General features: G+C 51.4%; 1 protein-coding gene across 1 annotated transcript in view; it reads left to right on the forward strand.

Annotated features, from left to right (window-relative positions):
• The first annotated feature begins 222 nt into the window (after window positions 1-222).
• AMZ1 (archaelysin family metallopeptidase 1) overlaps window positions 223-20,081 on the forward strand; it is a 30,224-nt gene continuing 10,365 nt past the window's right edge. The window contains exons 1-5 of the mRNA XM_022563556.3: window positions 223-6,184; window positions 7,353-7,520; window positions 15,862-15,990; window positions 16,304-16,449; window positions 16,879-17,055. Of these exons, the coding sequence (XP_022419264.1) occupies window positions 5,881-6,184; window positions 7,353-7,520; window positions 15,862-15,990; window positions 16,304-16,449; window positions 16,879-17,055 (924 nt within the window). The 5' untranslated portion in view covers window positions 223-5,880. The remainder of the gene's footprint in view (window positions 6,185-7,352; window positions 7,521-15,861; window positions 15,991-16,303; window positions 16,450-16,878; window positions 17,056-20,081) is intronic.

Consider the following 20,081-nt stretch of genomic DNA (forward strand, 5'->3'; position numbering starts at 1 on the left):
ATCGCCGCCCTCGGTTCCCCTCTGAGCAGGTTGATACCTCCGAGAAGTGTGAAGCCACAAACCCTGTGCATCCCTTCTGCGTGGGGCTGCTCAGAAGGCAGCCAGTAGTGAATGGCTCGAGGCAGCTGCCGGGATGTTTTGCAAAGCGTATTCAGAATACCAAGAACCAGAGCGTGCTTTCTTGCCAAAGTCTGAGGCATCCGTCCAGTCGGATTGGGAAGCAGGTGCCCGGGCTGAGGGGTCTGGGGCCGCCTGCCCTTCCTGCAGCAGGTCCTCCCATGGGAGTGGAAGCGGCCTGTACCAGCACACGCCCTTCCCTGGCCTCTGGGCAGGACAGTGGACAGGTGAGGGGGACGTGGGCGCCTCAGGGAGAGGGGAGGCGGGCTGAAAAATTTGGCCGCGGTCCCAGTGTTAACAGGGGCAGGGCAGAGACATCCCACCGTGTACTGATGGTGAGACCTTCTCTGCTTCTGGAAGCCCACTGGCACTTTAAGAGTTCTGGCTCCAGTGTGAGGCATGGCTCTGAGATTGGACCTGGCCTCGGTTTCCCCATCTGAGACATGGGCGCTGTTAACAGCACCTGCAGCAGCGCAGGGTTGCGTGGCTTGAATGAGGTGATGCCTGCAGGGCTCAGGCGCGACGCCGGCGTCCAGCGCTCCGCAGCTGCTGCCCCACGTTATGGGCAGAGGAGAGCGTTCATTGTTGCCAAGATTAGCGGGCTGGCGGGTCGCGGAGAGGGCTGGGAAGGCCCTGCTCTGGCTGCGGCTCCCTCGCTCGGCACCCCCTGGCCTGGGGCTCAGCCTCGGTCTCTGCCCACGTCCAGCTTCTGCTTCTGCACGAGGGGTGGTCTTGTGCAGAAATGACCTGGCAGGACCGAAGGGCCAGGGTTTCCCTGAGTGACCCAGGAAGAGAGTGTGGCCGCCCGGGCGTCTTGAGAGGAAATGCTATCTGGGCAGACAGATGGCCGGACCCCAGAGAGAGTGGAGCCCATGCGGATGGACAGGACACACCTGTCACACACCCTGGGGCCCAACCTAGAGCCTCCCGTTGACCTGCCAGCCCGCGCCGGTCCGGGGCCAAGGTGGCCACTTCTTCCGAGCTCTTTGGGCTTCTGCGTGGCTGTTAGGCCGGAGGCTCTGCACCGGGGCAGGTGCTCTGGGCATCTCTGCCTCACACCAGGCCCGTCTTTCCCACGTGGATGCTCCAAACACACGCGTGCTCAACACGGCCCTGCGGGCCTGCAATCAGTTGTCCCCGGGGGAGAAGTCAGAGTGAAACGGTGGTTCTCCAGGTGTGTTCTGGGGACCCTCACTCAGGTCACAGCAGCGCTCACAGCAGTACCGAGCCGTGGCGTCAGGGGGGCGCTGCTCGTGAGGCGGTGCTTTGTGCCCTCGTGTTGCGCACACAGCTCCCGTTTTAAGTTCAGACACAGCGTATGATCGATGTAACCGCATGAACCAAAGCTCTCAGGATCCCACACGGCTCATAACGGTGTAGACGGGCCCTAAGGTGGAAATGCTTGCGGCCTCCTTGGAAACACCGCTTGTGCCTCGGGTCCCCGTGGCGCACAGGACCAGAGGGACCTGGCCGGTTCTGGGCCATCTGAGGTTTACAATTTGGGCCCAAGTCATTCCTGGGATGGACGTGCCAGGGCCCTTGAACTTTTGGTAAAAGTAGGCATTTTTCGTTTCCCAAGGCTTTGCCTGGCTTTGAGGTGTTTGCTGGCAGTGAAGGCCCTGAGCGGGGTCGGTGGGTGGTAAGGGACAGTGGGTGCTGGCAGGAAAGACTCTTCGGGGGTGGGAGAAGGTCCTGCACATGAGGCCCAGAGTGACACTAGACAATATTTATTTTTATTGCCTTTTATCGTCTGCCTTACTTCTCTGTCAGGAGTCAGGAGTACTGTGTCTGACTCCTGGTGAGCTGTGCAACCCTGGGCAAGTGGCCTCGCCTCTCTGAGCCTCCATGGCCTTGCCTATAAGACATGTGAATGCTAACAGCTGTGTTTCAGGAAGTTGTGGGTTCAGAGGAGGTGCTGGGTCAAGAAGTGACTTGTGGTTTATAGATGGTGGACCTGTGAGGAGGGATGTCCTCGGACGTCGGTGTCTGTCTCACTTTCACCTCCTTAGCAAAGCTGTGACACAGACCCTCCTGGGCGTCTGGAAGGCCCCCGCGGCCTCAGAGGAGCAATTTACAGGCCACTCCCAATTACAGAAAGAATAATTCTGAGCTGGCTGTGACAGCAGGGAATGCTGTAGCGGTACGAGAAGCCTCCAGCTCGCTGTGGGAGGGTGCTGGTGAGCGGAGGGTCTGGGGAGAGAGAGCCCAGAGCAGGTACCGGGGTCCCGTGGGCTGCATTTCGAAACAAAAATAAGTTGGTGAGATGCACGTGGTGTCAGCGCTCAAGGCCGCTCCCGGGGCTCAGGGCGGACCTTGGACTGCAGCTGGCACCTCCTCTCTGCTGGGTCCAGCCTCGCTCAGGGCAAGGGAGACAGGTGGAAGCGGACTGAGGCCCAGGGGGATTGAAGGTCACAGGGCCAAGTGCAGGTCAGAGCCCCAGCTGGCCTTCAGGGCGCTCCCTCCTCAGGGTTGCCTGAGCGCCCGGGTCCCTGTGGCCCACTAGCCACGCCTGAAGCTTCCTGGAGGGTCTGCCTTCACATCCAGGCCACCGGGGGTGCGGGGGGAGCTCCTAGAGCCTGGCTTGCAGCCTCACGCTGCTCATGTCAGCCCCTTCTCCTCGCCCCGGGGGTGGGGAAGGCCAGAGCTCGGGGAACACACGGCTTGGAGGCTGCACGACGTGGCCCTGCCTCCCTCCCTCCCTCTCCCCCCTCCCCCCCCAGAACCACGCCGGCCTCCCCGCTGCCCCTGCACCCCGCTGTGTGCGCTGTGTGTGTGCAGCGGGGCCTTTGCACATGCCCCTCCACTCGGGAGCCCCCCTGCCCAGCTCCCTCCTGCCAGTCTGCCCAGCTTCTCAGTGAAGCCGCTCTGGTCACCCTCTGGAAAAAGGCAGTGCAGCCCTGGCCCTCCTGAGCCCCATGCCCTGATCGGCCTTCTCCTCTTCAGGTACCATTAATCACCTAACACATTAGACAATACGTATTTTTCTTGCCTTTTATGGTCCACCTAAATCTCTAGCATTCAAGCTCCGCGAGGCCAGGGACCCGTTTTATCCACAGGTGTAGGCCGAGCCCTATGGATGAATAGGAACACGGTGACTGTCGGGGCGGGGAAAGAAGGGAGCCACAGGGGCTCCTGTGCTGGGACCCTGCCCACCCGCCCCCCTTGGAAATGTTGACCATGTCCTTCTGGTCACACAGTCCTCACTGGGTCCTCCTGGCACATGGTCTGTGCTCCTGGAGAACGCGCCTCCGTGGCCCTTCCGTGCTCGGCCTGTGATGTGCTTCTCAAGTGGCTGGCGTTTTTCCCGACAGCCCAGGAGCAGGTTGTTCATCCCACTGCAGCCTGTCAGTTTCGCCCTAGTGTCTGGTGGCAGGGACGGGGGTCTGGGCAGGGGTCCTGAGAAGGTGGAGCCCTACCGCTCCCGGTGATGGACACGGGGCTACTTGAAAATCGGTGTGTTCCAAGCCCACCTCTGATTCTTATGTGCTGCGTGGCTCTGATTAAGCTAGTTTTAACCTTACTCTCTGCCTCAGTTTCACCCTCTTGAAAATGAGGACAATAACTGTCCCCGCCTCCCTGGGTGTTAGAGCCCCGCCTGGAATCAGCCGGGTATTCAGTGCTCTTGGTGATTGTTTTTATTTGCTGCTGACTACTTAGAAATCCGGGGCGCTGTGGGGTTGCCGCTTGGTGTGGCCTTTCTGGAAAGCAAATACAAATCGCTTTTGCACAAAAGCACAATTTATACAAATCACAATTTGGCTATACAAACCGAGTTTTTTTTTTTTTTTTTTTAATCTTTTGGCTGTGCTGTGTAGCCTGTGGGATCTCAGTTCCCCAACCAGGGATCGAACCTGCACCCCCTGCATTGACAGTGCAGAGTCTTAGCCACTGGACACCAGGGAAATTCCTTCAAATCGAGATTCTTTAAACATCCACACACAGTATCTTCTGGGAATCTCTCCTGAGGAAATGGAAACACAGAGCCATATGCGAAGATGTTCATTGTGGCGTTTTTGTCCAGCCATTAAAAATGGCATTTTTTTATAGACGGTTTAAGGATTTGGGAAAGTACTCATAATATACCAAGTCGAGAGGATGTAAGATTGCACACACAATTGGTTGTAAATTGGTAAAGTATATATGCAGAAAGAAATGCTTAAAGCTCTCTGCTGGCAGGGATCTCAGTAGGTCTTCAATCCTGGCTCCTTTCCCTTCATCTAAGCCAGCAATTAACTGAAAAAACGCACCCATGTGTGTATGTATGTGTGTATGTATGCACATATGTACATAATATCCCTGGAAAAAAATCACGTGTGTATAATTTTCTGGAGGAAGATTTATAAATTATACATGCACCCAATCTCCCCCCTTTATGAATATATGTGTATATGTCTACATGTACGTATATGCACACATACACACATATATGCATATATGCCTTTATTTTCTGGATGAACATTTTAAACTGAGGTTAGTTAAAGGGAGTACAGCCTCGTGTCTTTATTCTTCCCACAAAAACAAGGCCGTTCCTGTTTCTCCAGTTCCGCCGCTCCCAGCCTCGCGACTTGGTGTTCTGCAGAGATGGGTTTGCGCGTCTGCCTGACTTTCTAAATCAGGGACCCGCCGGAGCGCTGTTCTCCTTGGTCCTGATCTGTTACTTTGTGCATCTTCTCTTCTCTGGCTTGTTCCTTCCGTTGCCTCCCCCTCCGAGACACAGTCAAGCCCACAGCAGCCAATTCCTTCCCGGTAGCTTTTCAGGGCGTGCGGTGGGAGGGCGCATTGTTTCTGATGAACCCGGGATGTGATGCACCAGCCAGACCCTGCTCCTGCGTCGGGAGGAAAACCCCACTTTGTGAAGTGACTTTGTCACCGTTCTCCCCGCCCATCTGTCCCCCCACCCCGCCGCGTCTCCCCTCCCTGCCTGGCCTCCCCCTTTGTTGCTTCCCCACGTCTCCCTACTGATACTTCCGTGGTCGGCACGTGTGCCTGCCCCTCGCCTGTGCTAGGAAACTTCTGCAGCCGGCACTGTGGGGCTTGCTTTCCTTCCCCACAGACACTTGTCCAGCCCCTGGCTGGCCTGGCCACGTGGACTCGGGCATCGCGGCTTCATCCGCAGGCTCACGGGGCCCTTGCTGGGAAAGCCGGTGGCTGCAGGTGCTGAGGTGGCCCAGGCGGTGGGGTGACCACAGAGGGCTCAGGGGTGGCTGGTGTCCTGGTGGAGGGGCCTCTGGCTTTGCGGATGCTCAGCACAAGGGTGGGGGTATCACTGCCAGCGCACCCTCCCTCCTGAGGACTGGGAAGGGGCGAGTCCGCGCTGTCCTCACCAGGGTTCCATGGAAACCGCATCCCTGCTTTGGGGGAGGGAGGATGCTTCCCCACACTTGGTGCTGGTTAAAGACCCGGCCCCCGAGAAGAGGAGAAAACGGCGTTTCTGGCCTGGCTGGGTGCAGGTGCCGTGTCCTGGGGGGTGCGTTCCTCCCCACAGAGCTCCTTCCCCGGGCCTGAGAGAACGGCCGGAGGCTCAGCCGGGCGTCTCCCTGCAGGTGCCGACGGGCCGGAGGGTGTCCGAGCTGCTTGCTGCTGCCGAGGAGGTCCGACGCCAGGCGGAGCTGGACCTCGCAGGCCCTCGGCCTCTGGTCCACGTGCCAGAAGCCTACGTGGCCGCTGCACTCGGCCCGAGGGAAGGCCGTGGACGAGCTGGTGGCCAGGCCCTGGGCGGTGCATGGGCGGCCGTGGGGCCTCCCCAGCGTGGCCAGGCCCGTCATGCTGCAGTGCCGGCCGGCCCAGGAGTTCAGCTTCGGCCCCCGGGCCCTGAAGGATGCGCTGCTGTCCACTGATCCGGCCCTGCGGCAGCTCTACACGTCCACCTTCTCCCCAGCCGAGAGGCTCTTCCTGGCTGAGGCCTACAACCCCCGGAGGACGTTCTTCCGCACGCTGCTCATCCACACAGCTTTCGACTGGCTCCTCAGCCGCCCTGAGGCTCCCGAGGACTTCGAGACCTTCCACGCTGCCCTGGCGCCCCGGAAGCAGAGCCTGGCTCGGAAGCACATTTACCTGCAGCCCATAGGTACCTGCAGCCCGTGGGCACCGGCGGGCATGGGCGCCTGCAGCCCGTGGGCACCGGCGGGCATGGACGCCTGCAGCCCGTGGGCACCGGCGGGCATGGGCACCTGCAGCCCGTGGGGCAGCAAGTGGTGATGAGCTGGAGGGTGGCATCCTGGGCCATCAGGACACCCTGGGGCGGGTGGCGAGGGCCTAGATCTAGCATGAGGTGGGGATGTCTGTGCCCGGACCCCAGGCAGGACCTGATATGAAGGGGGATGTGCTGGTGTGCTTGGGATTCGGGGGTGAGACTCAGCTCTCCCCCCACCCCAGCTCCACACTGTTCAGAAAGCCCAGGGCCTTGGGACCCCTTGGGCAGCTCACTGCCCTGTTCTACCCGCAGGTGCTGCCTCATCCACCTGTACCCTCCTGGCCGTATCTTTTGGAGCCAGCGCTGTCCTAGGCACTATACTGGCTGCTTCCTCTGTGGTTCAGGGTGCTAGGGTCACGGTCACCCCGCTTCATCGGTTAGGACACTGAGGCTGGGAGGGGAAGTCACAGAGCTGGTGATTGGCAGAGGCAGGATTTGACCCCAGTGCCCTGCTCTTAACCCCGAAGCTGTACTTGGAGACACTGGCAGGGCCTGGCGGGGACTCGGGGACTCCTGCCTGGTCCTCCAGCGCTCAGATTGGGGACACCAGGTGTGAGGGGCTGTGCGTGGACCAAGGGCTGAGATGCCTCGGCCAGGCTCTCCGGGGCTTGCTGGCCGGGTGCTGGGGATGAGCGGGCGGGCCACTGGTTCTGCATGCCAAGGCAGGCCTTGCCCCACGCAGGCTCATTACCCACCCTCCTGCCCCTGAAGACCAGAGGCCTGCAGGCACCTCTCCTGTTCCATTGCCCCCGGCCAGTTGGCCATCTCTGTCTGTAGACTCTGCTTCCAAACTCCCAAACCATCCATGTTGTCTCCCCGCTGACAGCTCATCTTGTTAAAATGCGGGTTCTGGTTCCAGAGATCTGGAGTGGGCCTGGGCACCTGCATTTCTAATCACCTCCTGGGCAAGCCGCTGGCCTGGGGACACTACAGCCACTTTCTCCTGGCTTCCAGCCTTGGTCCGTGTCCAGGGTGCTGGGCACAGGCAGGTGGGGACTCCGAGGAGTGGGCAGGGGGCCTGATGGCACTGCTCCACCCCCAGATCTGAGCGAGGGGCCGGCAGGCGGCGCGCTCCTGGACCACCTGCGGAGCTGCACAGAGGCCTTCTTCCTGGGCCTGCAGGTCAGGTGCCTGCCATCAGTGGCGGCTGCGTCCATCCACTGCTCATCACGCCCCAGTCAGGACTCTGACAGGCTCCAGCTCCACACAGGTGAGTGCGTGCGGTGTGGGCACAGGTCAGGTCAGCGCAAGGGCAGGCGTCTGCCGCTTGGCAAAAAGCCCTTTTTGGAGGCAAAATGTGGGAGGGAGGAGCTTAGGAGAAGGAAGGAATCCCCCTGCTTTTCTTGGGGGAGGGAATATCTATTTCCCAGCCTTTAGAAAAGGAAGACTGAGGCAAGGGTTCCCTTCCCCGCTCAGAAGTGTCTGGAGACTGGACCACACAGCCCTCTGTCCTCCGGAAAACTCAAGGGCACGCAGAGCAGGTGCCGCAGCCTTCTAAGGCCCCTCTAGCTTTTTGTCTTTACAAAGCTCTCTGGCCCCATCATTCCCCAGGGGGTCACTGGCAGCTGGAGAATGAGGCTGGGTTGAGAGGCGTAGATGAGCTGGGGGCTCTCAGATGTACAGGAGACCCAGACTCAAGTGTAGGGAGGTCCCCAAGAAAGGGCTGGGGCTCTGTCTCTGGCTGATGTTGGACCTGGGATAAGTGGACTGATGTCTTCCATTAGTTGTGAGAAATTCTCAGCCATTATCTTTCTTCCACTACTGCCTCTGCCTCATTCTTTCCCCCATTGAGGACTCCAATGGGATGGGTGTTCACCCTCACTCTCTTCCCCTTTCCTTGTATTTCATCCCAGTTTTATTCTCACCCTCCAGTTAACTAATTCTATCTCTAGCTGCACCTAATATGCTATTAAACCCATAGATAGAGTTCCAAATTTCAGTTGTATTTTTCAGTTCTATAGTTTCTAGTGGATTCTTTTTCAAATTAGCAGTGTCACTTTTTAAAAATTTTATGGAAGTATAATTGCTGTCCAATATTATATAAGTTACAGGCATAGAATATAGTGATTCATAATTTTTAAAGGTTATACTCCATTTATAGTTATAAAATATTGGCTATATTTGCTGTGTTGTACAATATATGCTTGTAGCTTATTTTACACCCAGTAGTTTGTACTTCTTACTCCCCTCCCCCTATATTGCCCCTCCTCCCTTCCCTCTCCCCACTGGTAACCACCAGTTTGTTCTCTATATCAGTGAGTGTGTTTCTTTTTGTTATATTTTGTTGTTATCTTTTTAGATTCCACATATAAGTGATATCATATAGTATTTGTCTTTCTCTGACTTATTTCACTTAGCAAAATGCTCTCCAAGTCCATCCATGTTGCTGCAAATGGCAATAGTTAATTCTTGTTTATGGCTGAGTAGTATTCCATTGTGTGTGTGTGTGTGTGTATGTATATGTATGTATATACACCACATCTTCTTTATCCCTTCATCTGTCGATGGACATTTAGGTTGCTTCCATATCTTGGAAACTGTAAATAATGCTGCTATAAACACTGGGCCTCATGTTTGGGGTGTTTTTGGATATATACCCAGGAGTGGGATCGCTAGATCATATGGTAGCTCTATTTTTAGTTTTTTGAGAAACCTCCCTACTGTTTTCCACAGTGGCTGCACCAGTTTACGTTCTCACCAACAGTGTACGAGGGTTCCCCTTTCTCCACATCCTAGACAACACTTGTTATTTGTGTTCTTTTTGATGATGGCCATTCTGAGAGGTGTGAGGTGGTACCTCACTGTGGTTTTGATTTGCATTTCCCTGATGGTTAGTGATGTTGAGCAGCTTTTCATGTGCCTGTTGGTCATCTCCATTTCCTCTTTGGAAAAATGTCTGTTCAGTTCTTCTGCCTACTTTTTAATCAGATTGTGTGTTTTTTTGATGTTGAATTGTATGACTTGTTTATATATTTTGGATATTAACCCCTATTGGTCATATCATTTGCAAATATTTTCTCCCATTCTGTAGGTTGTCTTTTCATTTTGTCAATGGTTTCCTTTGCTGAGCAAAAGCTTTTAAGTTTAATTAGTCCCTGTTTGTTTATTTTTGCTTTTTTTTGTTTTAGGAGGCGGATCCAAAAAAATATTGCTACAATTTCTGTCAAAGAGTGTTCTGCCTATGTTTTCCTCTAGGAGTTTTACAGCATCCAGTCTTACATTTAGGTCTTTAATCCATTTCGAGTTTATTTTTGTATATGGTGTTAGAGAATGTTCTAATTTCATTCTTTACATGTAGCCATTCAGCTTTCCCAGCACCACTTATTGAAGAGACTGTCTTTTCTCCATTGTATATTCTTGCCTCCTTTGTCATAGATTAATTGACCATAAGTACATGGGTTTATTTCTGGGCTTTCTATCTTGTATCATTGATCTATATTTCTGTTTTTGTGCCAGTACCATACTGTTTTTATTTATTTATTTATTTATTTATTTATGGCTGCGTTGGGTCTTTGTTGCTGCGCATGGGCTTTCTCTATTTGCAGCACGTGGGGGCCACTCTTCGCTGTGGTGCGTGTGCTTCTCACTGTGGTGGCTTCTCTTGTTGCTGAGCACAGGCTTTAGGCATATGGGCTTCAGCAGTTGTGGCACACAGGCTCAGTAGTTGTGGCTCGCAGGCTCTAGAGTGCAGTCTCAGTAGTTGTGGTGCATGGGCTTAGTTGCTCTGCGGCATGTGGGATCTTCCCAGACCAGGGCTCGAACTTGTGGTCCCCTGCACTGGCAGGAGGATTCTTAACCACTGCACCACCAGGGAAGTCCCCCAGACTGTTTTGATTACTGTAGCTTTGTAATATAGCCTGAATTCAGGGAGTGTGATACCTCCAGCTCTGTTTTTCTTTCTCAAGATGGCTTTGGCTGTTTGGGGTCTTTTTTGTTTCCATACAAACTCTAAAATTATTTGTTCCAGTACTGTGAAAAAAATGCCATTGGTAATTTGATAGGGATTGCTTTGAATCTGTAGATTGCTTTGGGTAGTATGGTCATTTTAACAATATTGATTTTTCCAATCCAAGAACATGGTTATATCTTTCCATCTGTTTGTGTCATCTTCAATTTCTTTCATCAGTGCCTTTTTTGTTCTTCCGAAAGAGAGACAAAGTAGAAACACTTTGCATTCTTTTCAATACGAACAGCAAGATATTGATGCCAAAATTTTACAGACATTATTAGTAAGGAAATTGGAAACCAATTTCTCATATAATAAGAACTCTAATGTAAAATATTAGCAAATCAAATTTAGAAATATGTAAAATACATTACAATTCACTTGTATTTATTCCAGGAACGTGAGGGTAGTTTAACATTTATTTATTTTTATTTTTGGCTTCATTATTCTCTCACTGTTTTTTTTTTTTTTTTTAATTGAAGTATAGTTGATTTACAATGTTGTGTTAGTTTCAGGTATATAACAAAGTGATTCATTTATACATACATATATATCTATTTTTTTCAGATTCTTTTTCCTTATAAGTTATTACAAAATATTGAGTATAGTTCCCTGGGCTATACAGCAGGTCCTTTTTGGTTACTTACTTTATATATAGTAGTGTGTATATGTTAATCTCAAACTCCTAATTTATCCCTCCCCCCCTTCCCCTTTGGTAACCATAAGTTTGTTTTCTATGTTTCTGTTTTGTATATAAGTTCATTTGTATCATTTTTTTTAAGATTCCACATATAAGCCATATCATATGATATCTGTCTTTCTCTGATTTACTTCACTTAGTAGGATAATCTGTAGGTCCATCCATGTTGCTGAAATGGTATTATTTCATTCTTTCTTATGGCTGAATAATATTCCATGTATGAATATACCACATCTCCTTTCTTTATCCATTCACCTGTTGATGGACATTTATGTTGCTTCCATGTCGGCTATTGTAAATAGTGCTGCAATGAACAGTGGAGTGCATGTGTCCTTTCAAATTACGGTTTTCTCTGGATACATGCCCAGGAGTGGGAATGTAGGATCATATGATAGCTCTATTTTTAGTTTGTTAAGGAAGCTCCATGTTGTTTTCCATAGGAGATGCACCAGTTTACATTCCCACCAACAGTGTAGGAGGGTTCCTTTTTCTTCGCACCCTCTCCAGCATTTATTATTTGTAGACTTTTTGATGATGGCCATTCTGACTGGTGAGGTGATACTTCATTGTAGTTTTGATTTGCATTTCTCTAATAATTAGTGATGTTGAGCATCTTTTCATGTGCCTTTTGGCCATCTGTATGTTTTCTTTGGAGAAATGTCTATTTAGATCTTCTGCCCATTTTTCGATTGGGTTCTTTTTTTTTTATATTGAGCTCTATGAACTATTTGTGTGAACTATTTGGAGATTAATGTCTTGTCAGTTGCCTAATTTGCAAATATTTTCTCCCATTCTGTAGGTTGTCTTTTCGTTTTGTTTATGGTTTTCTTTGCTCTGCAAAACTTTTAAGTTTAATTAGGCCCTGTTTGTTTATGTTTGCTTTTGTTTTCTTTGCCTTAGGAGACAGATCCAAAAAAATACTGCTATGATTTATGCTTTCCTCTAGGAATTCTATAGTATCTGTTCTTACATTTCTGTTTTTTTGTTAGAACCATGCTGTTTTGATTACTGTAGCTTTGTAGTATAGTCTGAAGTCAGGGAGCCTGATTCCTCCAGCTCTGTTTTTCTTTCGTAAGATTGCTTTGGCTGTTCGGGGTCTTTCGTGATTCCATAAAAATTAAAAAAATTTTTTCTAGTTCTGTGAAAAATGTCTTTGGTAATTTGATAGGGATTGCATTGAATCTGTAGGCTGCTTTGGGTAGTATGGTCATTTTGACCATATCGATTTTTCTGATCCAAGAACATGGTATGTTTTTCTGTCTGTGTCATCTTTGATTTCTTTCATCAGCATCTTATAGTTTTCAGAGTATAGGTCTTTTGCCTCCTTAGGTAGGTTTATTCCTAGGTATTTTATTCTTTTTGATGCTATGGCAAATGGGATTGTTTCCTTAATTTCTCTTTCTGAGCTTTCATTGTTACTGTATAGGAATGAAACAGATTTTTGTGTATGGTTCTTTGTATTTCTGTGGTGTTGGTTGTAACTTCTTTTTCATTTCTAATTTTATTGATCTGGGCACTCTCCCTTTTTTTCTTGATGAGTCTGGCTAAAGGTTTATCAATTTTGTGCAGGCTTCTGGTGGGAGTGGCTGGTGCCTGCCCATTGGTGGATGGAGCTGGGTCCTGGTCCTCTGGTGAGCAGGGCCGTGTCAAGGGGTGTGTCTAGAGGTGGCCGTGGACTCAGCAAGTCTTTGGAAGCCGGTTTGCTGATGGGTGGGTTGTGTTCTCGCCCTGTTGGTTGTTTTACCTGAGGCGCCCCAACTCTGGAGCATGTCGATGGGTGGGGCCAGGTCTTGGTGCTAACATGGCAGCCTCCAGGAGGGCTCACACTGATGAATATCCCCCAGTATCTCCACCACCAGTGTCCCTGGACCCACAGTGAGCCATAGCTGCCCCTGGCCTCCCCAGGAAACCCACCAAGACCAGCAGGTTGACCTAGCCCAGGTTCCTATGAAGTCACTGCTTTTACCCTGGGTCCTGGTACACACAAAACCTTGTGTGCATCCTCCAAGAGAGGAAGGAATCTCTGTTTCCCCAGTCCTGTGGAGCTCCTGCACTCAAGCCCCGCTGGCCTTCAAAGCCAGATGCTCTGGGGCTCCTCCTCCCAATGCCAGACCCCTAGACTGGGGAGACTGGTGTGGGGCTCAGAACTCTCACTCCTGTGGGAGAACTTCTGTGATATAATTGTTCTCCAGTCTGCGGGTCACCCACCTGTGGGGTATGGGATTTGATTATATTGTGAATGTGCTCCTTCTACTGTCTCTTTGGGTTTCTTCTTTATGTCTTCGGATGTGGAATATCTTTTTTGGTAGGTTCCAATCTTTTTTACTGATGGTCGTTCAGCAGTTAGTTTTGATTTCTTGGTGTGCTCGTGAGAGGTGAGCTCAAGGTCCTTCTACTCTGTCATCTTGTCCCAGGATCTTTCATCAGTGTCTTATAGTTTTCCGAGCACAGGTTTTCTGCCTCCTTAGGTAGGTTTATTCCTAGGTATTTTATTCTTTTTGATGCAGCAGTGTCACTTTAAAAAAAATTTTTTTAAAATTTATTTGTTTATTTATTTGGCTGTGCCAGGTCTTAGTTGCAGCAGGTGGGCTCCTTAATCGTGGCTCGAGGGCTCCTTAGTTGCAGCAGGTGGGCTCCTTAATCGTGGCTCGAGGGCTCCTTAGTTGCAGCACGTGGGCTCCTTAGTTATGGCATGTGAACTCTTAGTTGCGGCATGCATGTGGGATCTAGTTCCCTGGCCAGGGATGGAACCTGGGCCCCCTGCGTTGGGGGCTCAGAGTCTTAACCACTGGACTGCCAGGGAAGTCCCAGTGTCACTTTTTTCATCATTCCCAATTCCCGGCTAAAATTACATTTAGCATTTATATCTATGAGCATAGCTGCTTTATAATCTGTGCCTGTGAGTCCAGCATTTCGAGCACCCGTGTTGCTCTTTCCGCTAATTCTGTCTTGGTTATTTTGCCTCATTGTGTGTCTTATTTTTGATTGTTAGCTGGACGTCTTATGTGAAAAATTAGTTTAACTTCTAGAAGAATTTGTGGCCTGGGATGCTGTAGTTTTTCTGCGAGAGGATTTTATTTCTCCTTGGCCAGGCATCTAAGGGAGCTGACGGTCTGGGCCACCCTGATGACCCCAGGAGTACAGCCTTCCTCTCCCTGGGTGCGGCCCTTTGGGGTAGCAGGCGGAGCAGGGGCTGTGTCATCAGGGTCACCTTTCCCATCCACCGTCTCAGAAACAGCTCAGCTTCATCTCTTGGGATTCTACTCTTCTCCCTGTTTCTAGTTTCTCAGTAGGTCTCTGGTGTTTTAAAAGTCCTGTTTATTGAGGCATAATTTACATATAGAGAAATTATTCCTTCTGGGTGTAACCGTTCTGAGTCCTGACACACACACACACACACACATCACGTAGCCATCACCAGAAGAGTGTGTAGAACAGCTTGCCTCGCCCCCCCCAAGCCTTCCTCCGTGCCCTCCTGTAGCCACCCGTCCCCCATCTTCAATGCCTTCAGAAGCTGTTCTTTGTGTGTCACTCGGCTTGTTTGGTTATCTTGTAGCGACAGGCAGTGTGCTGTTACAGCCGGCGTTGAGTTTCTGGGGCTGACAGGGACTACTGGCCGGTGGGTGCCGTCCCAACGGTGGCGTGCCCCTTTCTCTGTCCCAGACTGCAGCCTCGGTCCCTCGCTGGGCACAGCCCTCCCCCGCCCCCCCGAGGGTCTGAGCGGGGCCCGAGGAGCAATGGCCGGCCTGGGCCCCGCCGCTCCTGCCCCTTGCGGCGCCACCACGCCTGCCATTGCTTCCGCCCGACTCGGGGGAAACCCAGCATCTGTCCAGCTGCCCCAGGGGCTGTGGTGCCGGGGTCCGGGTGTCCATCTCTGCTGACTGCTGAAAGGACTGCTGTTTCCCCCGCCCTAGGCTTCGTGGGCCACTGGGAAGGAAGGGGGCCTGGGAGGGCTCACCCAGCAGGTGGCGTGCAGAGGCTGTGAGAGGTTGGATTCCCATGGTCAGATTACATGGTCCAGATGGCTGTGTTCGTTTCCTGCGGCCGCTGTAACGAAGCACCAACAACTGGGTGGTTTAAAACACAGAAGTGTATTATCTCGCGGTCCGGAGACCAGAATTCTGAGACCAAGGTGTTGGCCGGCCCTGTCCCCTGTGAACGCTCCGGGGGACCCTTCCTCACCTCCTCCACCCCTGGTGGCGGCCGGCGGTCCTTGGTCCAGCCTCGGCCTCCATCATCACGTAGCTTGTGTTGCTTCTCTTCTTAGAAGGACGCCAGGCGAATGGATTAGGCCCACCCTACTGACCTCACCTTAACTTGATTACATCTGCAAACCCTGTCCCCAAGTAAGGTCACATTTCAGGTGAAATGTGACCTTGCAGCCCCTCCTCCTCCAGAGCCGGCGCTGTGGCCCCTTCAGCTCTCTCTGACCCTCCTGCCTCCTCTCGTGAGGACCCTGGTGATTCCATCGGGTCCAGCTGGGTAATCCAGAATCACCTTCCCACTGGGAGACCTTTAATTTAATCCCATCTGCTCGCTTCTGCCAGGTGAGGAACACACGCACAGGTCCCGGGGATGAGATGCCACGTCTTTGGGGCCATCAATGAGCTGCCCGAGGCTGCAATGGCTCTTCCCACGAACACCGGTCTCATTGGCCCGGCGGCCTTTTTGGTGTCCCCACTTGGACTACCCTTTCCAAACCTGAGCTCTTTCTTTCCCCCGAGGCCCAGGCCTCACATGGTGCAGCTTGGCTGAGTTTTCGGCCTCAGTCTGAGTTTTTCATGGAATGTCACTAGCTTGCGTCCGACTGTGGGATGAGTTGGTCCCAGGCAGAGGAAGGGGGGATGGGCCCGGAGAGGGGCACCAGCTGCCTCCTCACTGGCCCCTCTGGCCCCGTCCCCGCAGACGGCATCCTGTCTTTCCTGAAGAGCAGCAAGCCGGGCGATGCACTATGCGTGCTGGGCCTCACGCTGTCCGACCTGTACCCCCGAGAGGCCTGGACCTTCACCTTCGGCACGTTCCTTCCAGGGCATGGTGAGCCGGCACCTGGGGGCCTCCTGCCTCAGCCCTGAGGCTTGGGTACAGGGCCTGGAACACGTGGGGATGTCATCCCCTCGCTGCTTCTCCCAGAACCCCTCCTGGGGGAGAGAATGGGCATATATGGAAATGCTCTCTTGAACCTGCAGCCCCAGTTCTCACCCCTCCTGGGCCAGGGGCTGTCTGCTTGGCAAACGCGCTGGCAGGGCGGGGCCTTTAGGACCTGTGCATCCTGAGGAGGGTGGCTTTGCCCGTGGGCTCCCTGAGCTGAGGCCACTCCTGGTGCCTCCGCTTCTCTGCCTCTCCCCAGAAGTGGGCGTCTGCAGCTTTGCGCGGTTCTCGGGGGAATCCCTGCAGCAGGGGCCCAGCACCCCTGACCTGGCCCCCGAGGCACCCCTGCAGGACAGAGGCCGGACCGTGTGCTTCAGCGCCCTGGGGATGGTCCAGTGCTGCAAGGTGGGTGTTGGGGTGCTGCCCAGGTGGCGGGAGGAGACGGGGGACAGGAAGAGGAGGGGCAGCTGGGGGTTCTGGCGAGCTCCAGGAAGATGCTAGGGTGTGGAATCAGACAGAAGGGCGTGAGTGGACAGCCATCGAGCCCTGGGTTCAGCCAGTTACGCTGTCCAGTCCTCACGGTGCTGAGGACCATCCTTCACTTTAGGGACTATGGCCACTTAGGCTCAGAAACGCCAAGTGCTTTGTCCAAGGTCACACAGCTCTCAAGTGGCAGGGTTGGGATTTGAGCCCTCATCTGACACCCAAACCTCCATGCTCTGAGGCCCCCAGAGCTGACCACACCAGCTTGCCTTTCTCCCCGCACCCAGGGGTCCCGGGGATCGGCGGGTGGCGGGCTCCAGGATGCAAGGAGGTGGGGACCTTCTCCCTCAGGTCACGTGCCACGAGCTCTGCCACCTCCTGGGCCTGGGGAACTGCCGCTGGCTCCGCTGCCTCATGCAGGGCACCCTCAGCCTGGACGAGGCCCTGCGGCGGCCCCCGGACCTCTGCCCCATCTGCCTTCGGAAGCTGCAGCACATCCTGGGCTTCAAGCTCGTGGACAGGTACAAGGTGAGTCGCGGGCAGGGGGAGGGGTGAACAGGTCTGCGGGTCTCGTGGGTCTGGCTGAGTCCCCCGCCAGGCGCCTGGCCCAGTGCCGGTGGCTGTCACCACAGGGGCGCACGGCTTTTATTTCCCAGGCAACCCTAATCAGAGCCCGTCTTTACCGGGCACTGACCGTGTACTAGACCCTGTCCTAGAGCTTCCTGTACTCGGGCCGGTTCTGGCATCACCAAGGGGCCTTCCCCAGCATCACTTTCTCCCTAATTGGCTCACAGCCCCTCCGGAGGAGGAGGCGGAACCAGACTAACCAAGAATCACTGTGGAAAGGCAGGCGCTGCTCTTAATCCGGCCCCGCCCTGCGCGGGGGCTGAGCCAGCGCGGCGATGCTGCCCTCTGCTGTCCGCACGAGGCACTGCCGGGGAGCAGGGCCCAAGAGGGACCCTAGGGAACCGGGTCCATCTGCTCCACTGCAGGGAGAAACCTTATCCAACGGAGAAGTTCGTTTGCAAACTCAGAAACTTTACTCTGAGTTCACAGTTCAAAGGCAGGTAGTGGTTATTTTCTCTTTTTAAAAATCTTTTATTATTTTTTAATTGAAGTATAGTTGATTTACAATGTTGTGTTGATTTCTGCTGTACAGCAAAGTGACTCAGTTATATATATATATATATATATATATATATACATACATTCTTTTGTATATTCTTTTCCATTACGGTTTATCCCAGGATATTGGATATAGTTCTCTGTGCTATACAGTAGGACCTTGTTGTTTATCCATTCTATATGTACTAGTTCCAAACTCCCCATCCATCCCTCTCCCACCCCCCCCCCCTTGGCAACCACAAGTCCGTTCTCTACGTCTGTTTCTGTTTTGTAGATATGGTCATTTGTGTCATTTCTTAGATTCCACATAGAAGTGATATCATATGGTATCTTTCTTGACTTCCTTCACTTAGTATGATAATCTCTAGTTGCATCCATGTTGCTACAATTGGCATGATTTCATTCTTCTTTATGGCTGAGTAATATTCCATTGTATACATGCACCACATCTTCTTTATCCATTCATCTGTCAATGGACATTTAGGTTGTTTCTATGTCTTGGCTTTTGTAAATAGTGCTGCTGTGAACGTAGGGGTGCATGTATCTTTTTGGATTAGAGTTTTGTCTGGATATATGCCCAGCAGTGGAATTGCTGGATCATATGGTAATTCTATTTTTAGTTTTCTGAGGAAGTTCCATACTGTTTTCTATAGTAGCTACACCAGTTTACCTTCCCACCAACAGTGTAGGAGGGTTCCTTTTTCTCCACACCCTCTCCAGCATTTGTTATTTGTAGACTTTTTGATGATGGCCATTCTGACCGGTGTATGGTGAAACCTCCTTGTAGTTTTGATTTGCATTTCTCTAATAATTAGTGATGTTGAGCATCTTTTTATGTGCCTATTGGCCATCTGTATGTCTTCTTAGGAGAAATGTCTATTTAAGTCTTCTGCCCAGTTTTTGATTGGGTGGTTTGTTTTTGTTATTGAGTTGTATGAGCTGTTTGTATATTTTGTGGTACGCAGGCCTCTCACCGCTGTGGCCTCTCCCGCCACGGAGCACAGGCTCCGGACGTGCAGGCCCAGCCGCTCCGCAGCATGCGGGATCCTCCCAGACCGGGGCACAAACCCGCGTCCCCTGCATCGACAGGCAGACTCCCAACCACTGCGCCACCAGGGAAGCCCTGTTTGTATATTTTGGAGATTAAGCCCTTGTCGGTCGCCTCATTTGCAAAAACTTTCTCCCATTTCATAGGTTGTCTTTTCGTTTGATTTATGGTTTCCTTTGCTGTGCAAAAGCTTGTAAGTTTGATTAGGTCCCATCTATTTATTTTTGTTTTTATTTCTATTGCCTTGGGAGACTGACCTAAGAAAACATTTGTATGATTTATGTCAGAGAATGTTTTGGCTATGCTCTCTTCTAGTTTTATGGTGTCATGTATTATGTTTAACTCTTTAAGCCCTTTTGAGTTTCTTTTTATGCATGGTGTGAGGGTGTGTTCTAATTTCATTGATTTCCATGCAGCTGTCCAACTTTCCCGGCACCACCTCCCGAAGAGGCTATCTTCTTCCCATTTTATATTCTTGTATCCTTTGTCGAAGATTAATTCACCTTAGGTGTGTGGGTTTATTTCTTGGCTCTCTATTCTGTTCCATTGATCCATATGTCTGTTTTTGTGCCAATACGACACTGTTTTGATTACTGTAGCTTTGTAGTGTTGTCTGGGAGGGTTATGCCTCCTGCTTCCCCCCACCCCCCTCAGGATTGCTGTGGCAATTCTGGGTCTTTTATGGTTCCATATAAAATTTTGGATTATTTGTTCTAGTTCTATGAAAAATGTCATGGGTAATTTGACAGGGATCACATTAAATCTGTAGATTGCTTCGGGTAGTATTGCCATTTTAACAATATTAATTCTTCCAATCCAAATGCATGGGATATCTTTCCATTTCTTTGAATCATCTTTAGTTTCCTTTATTAATGTTTTATAGGTCTCAGCATATAAGACTTTCCCCTCCTTGGTATTTCAATTTTTTGGTGCAATTTTAAAAGGTATTTTCTTTTTTACATTCCCTTTCTGATATTTCATTGCTAGTGTAAAGAAATGCAACCACTTCTAGTAGCGTTTGTGTGGAGTCTTTAGGGTTTTCTATTTATAGTATCATGTCATCTACACAGAGTGACAGTTTTACCTCTTCCCTTCCAATTCGGATACCTTTTATTTCTCTTCCTTGTCTGATTGCCGTGGCTAGGACTTCCAATACTATACTGAATAGAAGTGGTGTGAGTGGGCATCCTTGTCTCGTTCCAGATTTCAGTGGGAAGGCTTTCAGCTTTTCATCGTTGAGTATTATGTTGGCTGTGGGTTTGTCATAAGTGGCTTTTATTATGCGGAGATATGTTCCCTCTCTACCCACTTTGGTAAGAGTTTTTATCATAATGTTGAATTTCATCAAATGCTTTTCTGCGTTTGTTGAGATGAGCGTGTG

This window comes from Delphinapterus leucas, chromosome 15 (assembly GCF_059928025.1).
Source record: "Delphinapterus leucas isolate spDelLeu-1000000601 "Yukka" chromosome 15, BTC_Dleu_Yukka2, whole genome shotgun sequence".
Classification (NCBI taxonomy): domain Eukaryota; kingdom Metazoa; phylum Chordata; class Mammalia; order Artiodactyla; family Monodontidae; genus Delphinapterus; species Delphinapterus leucas.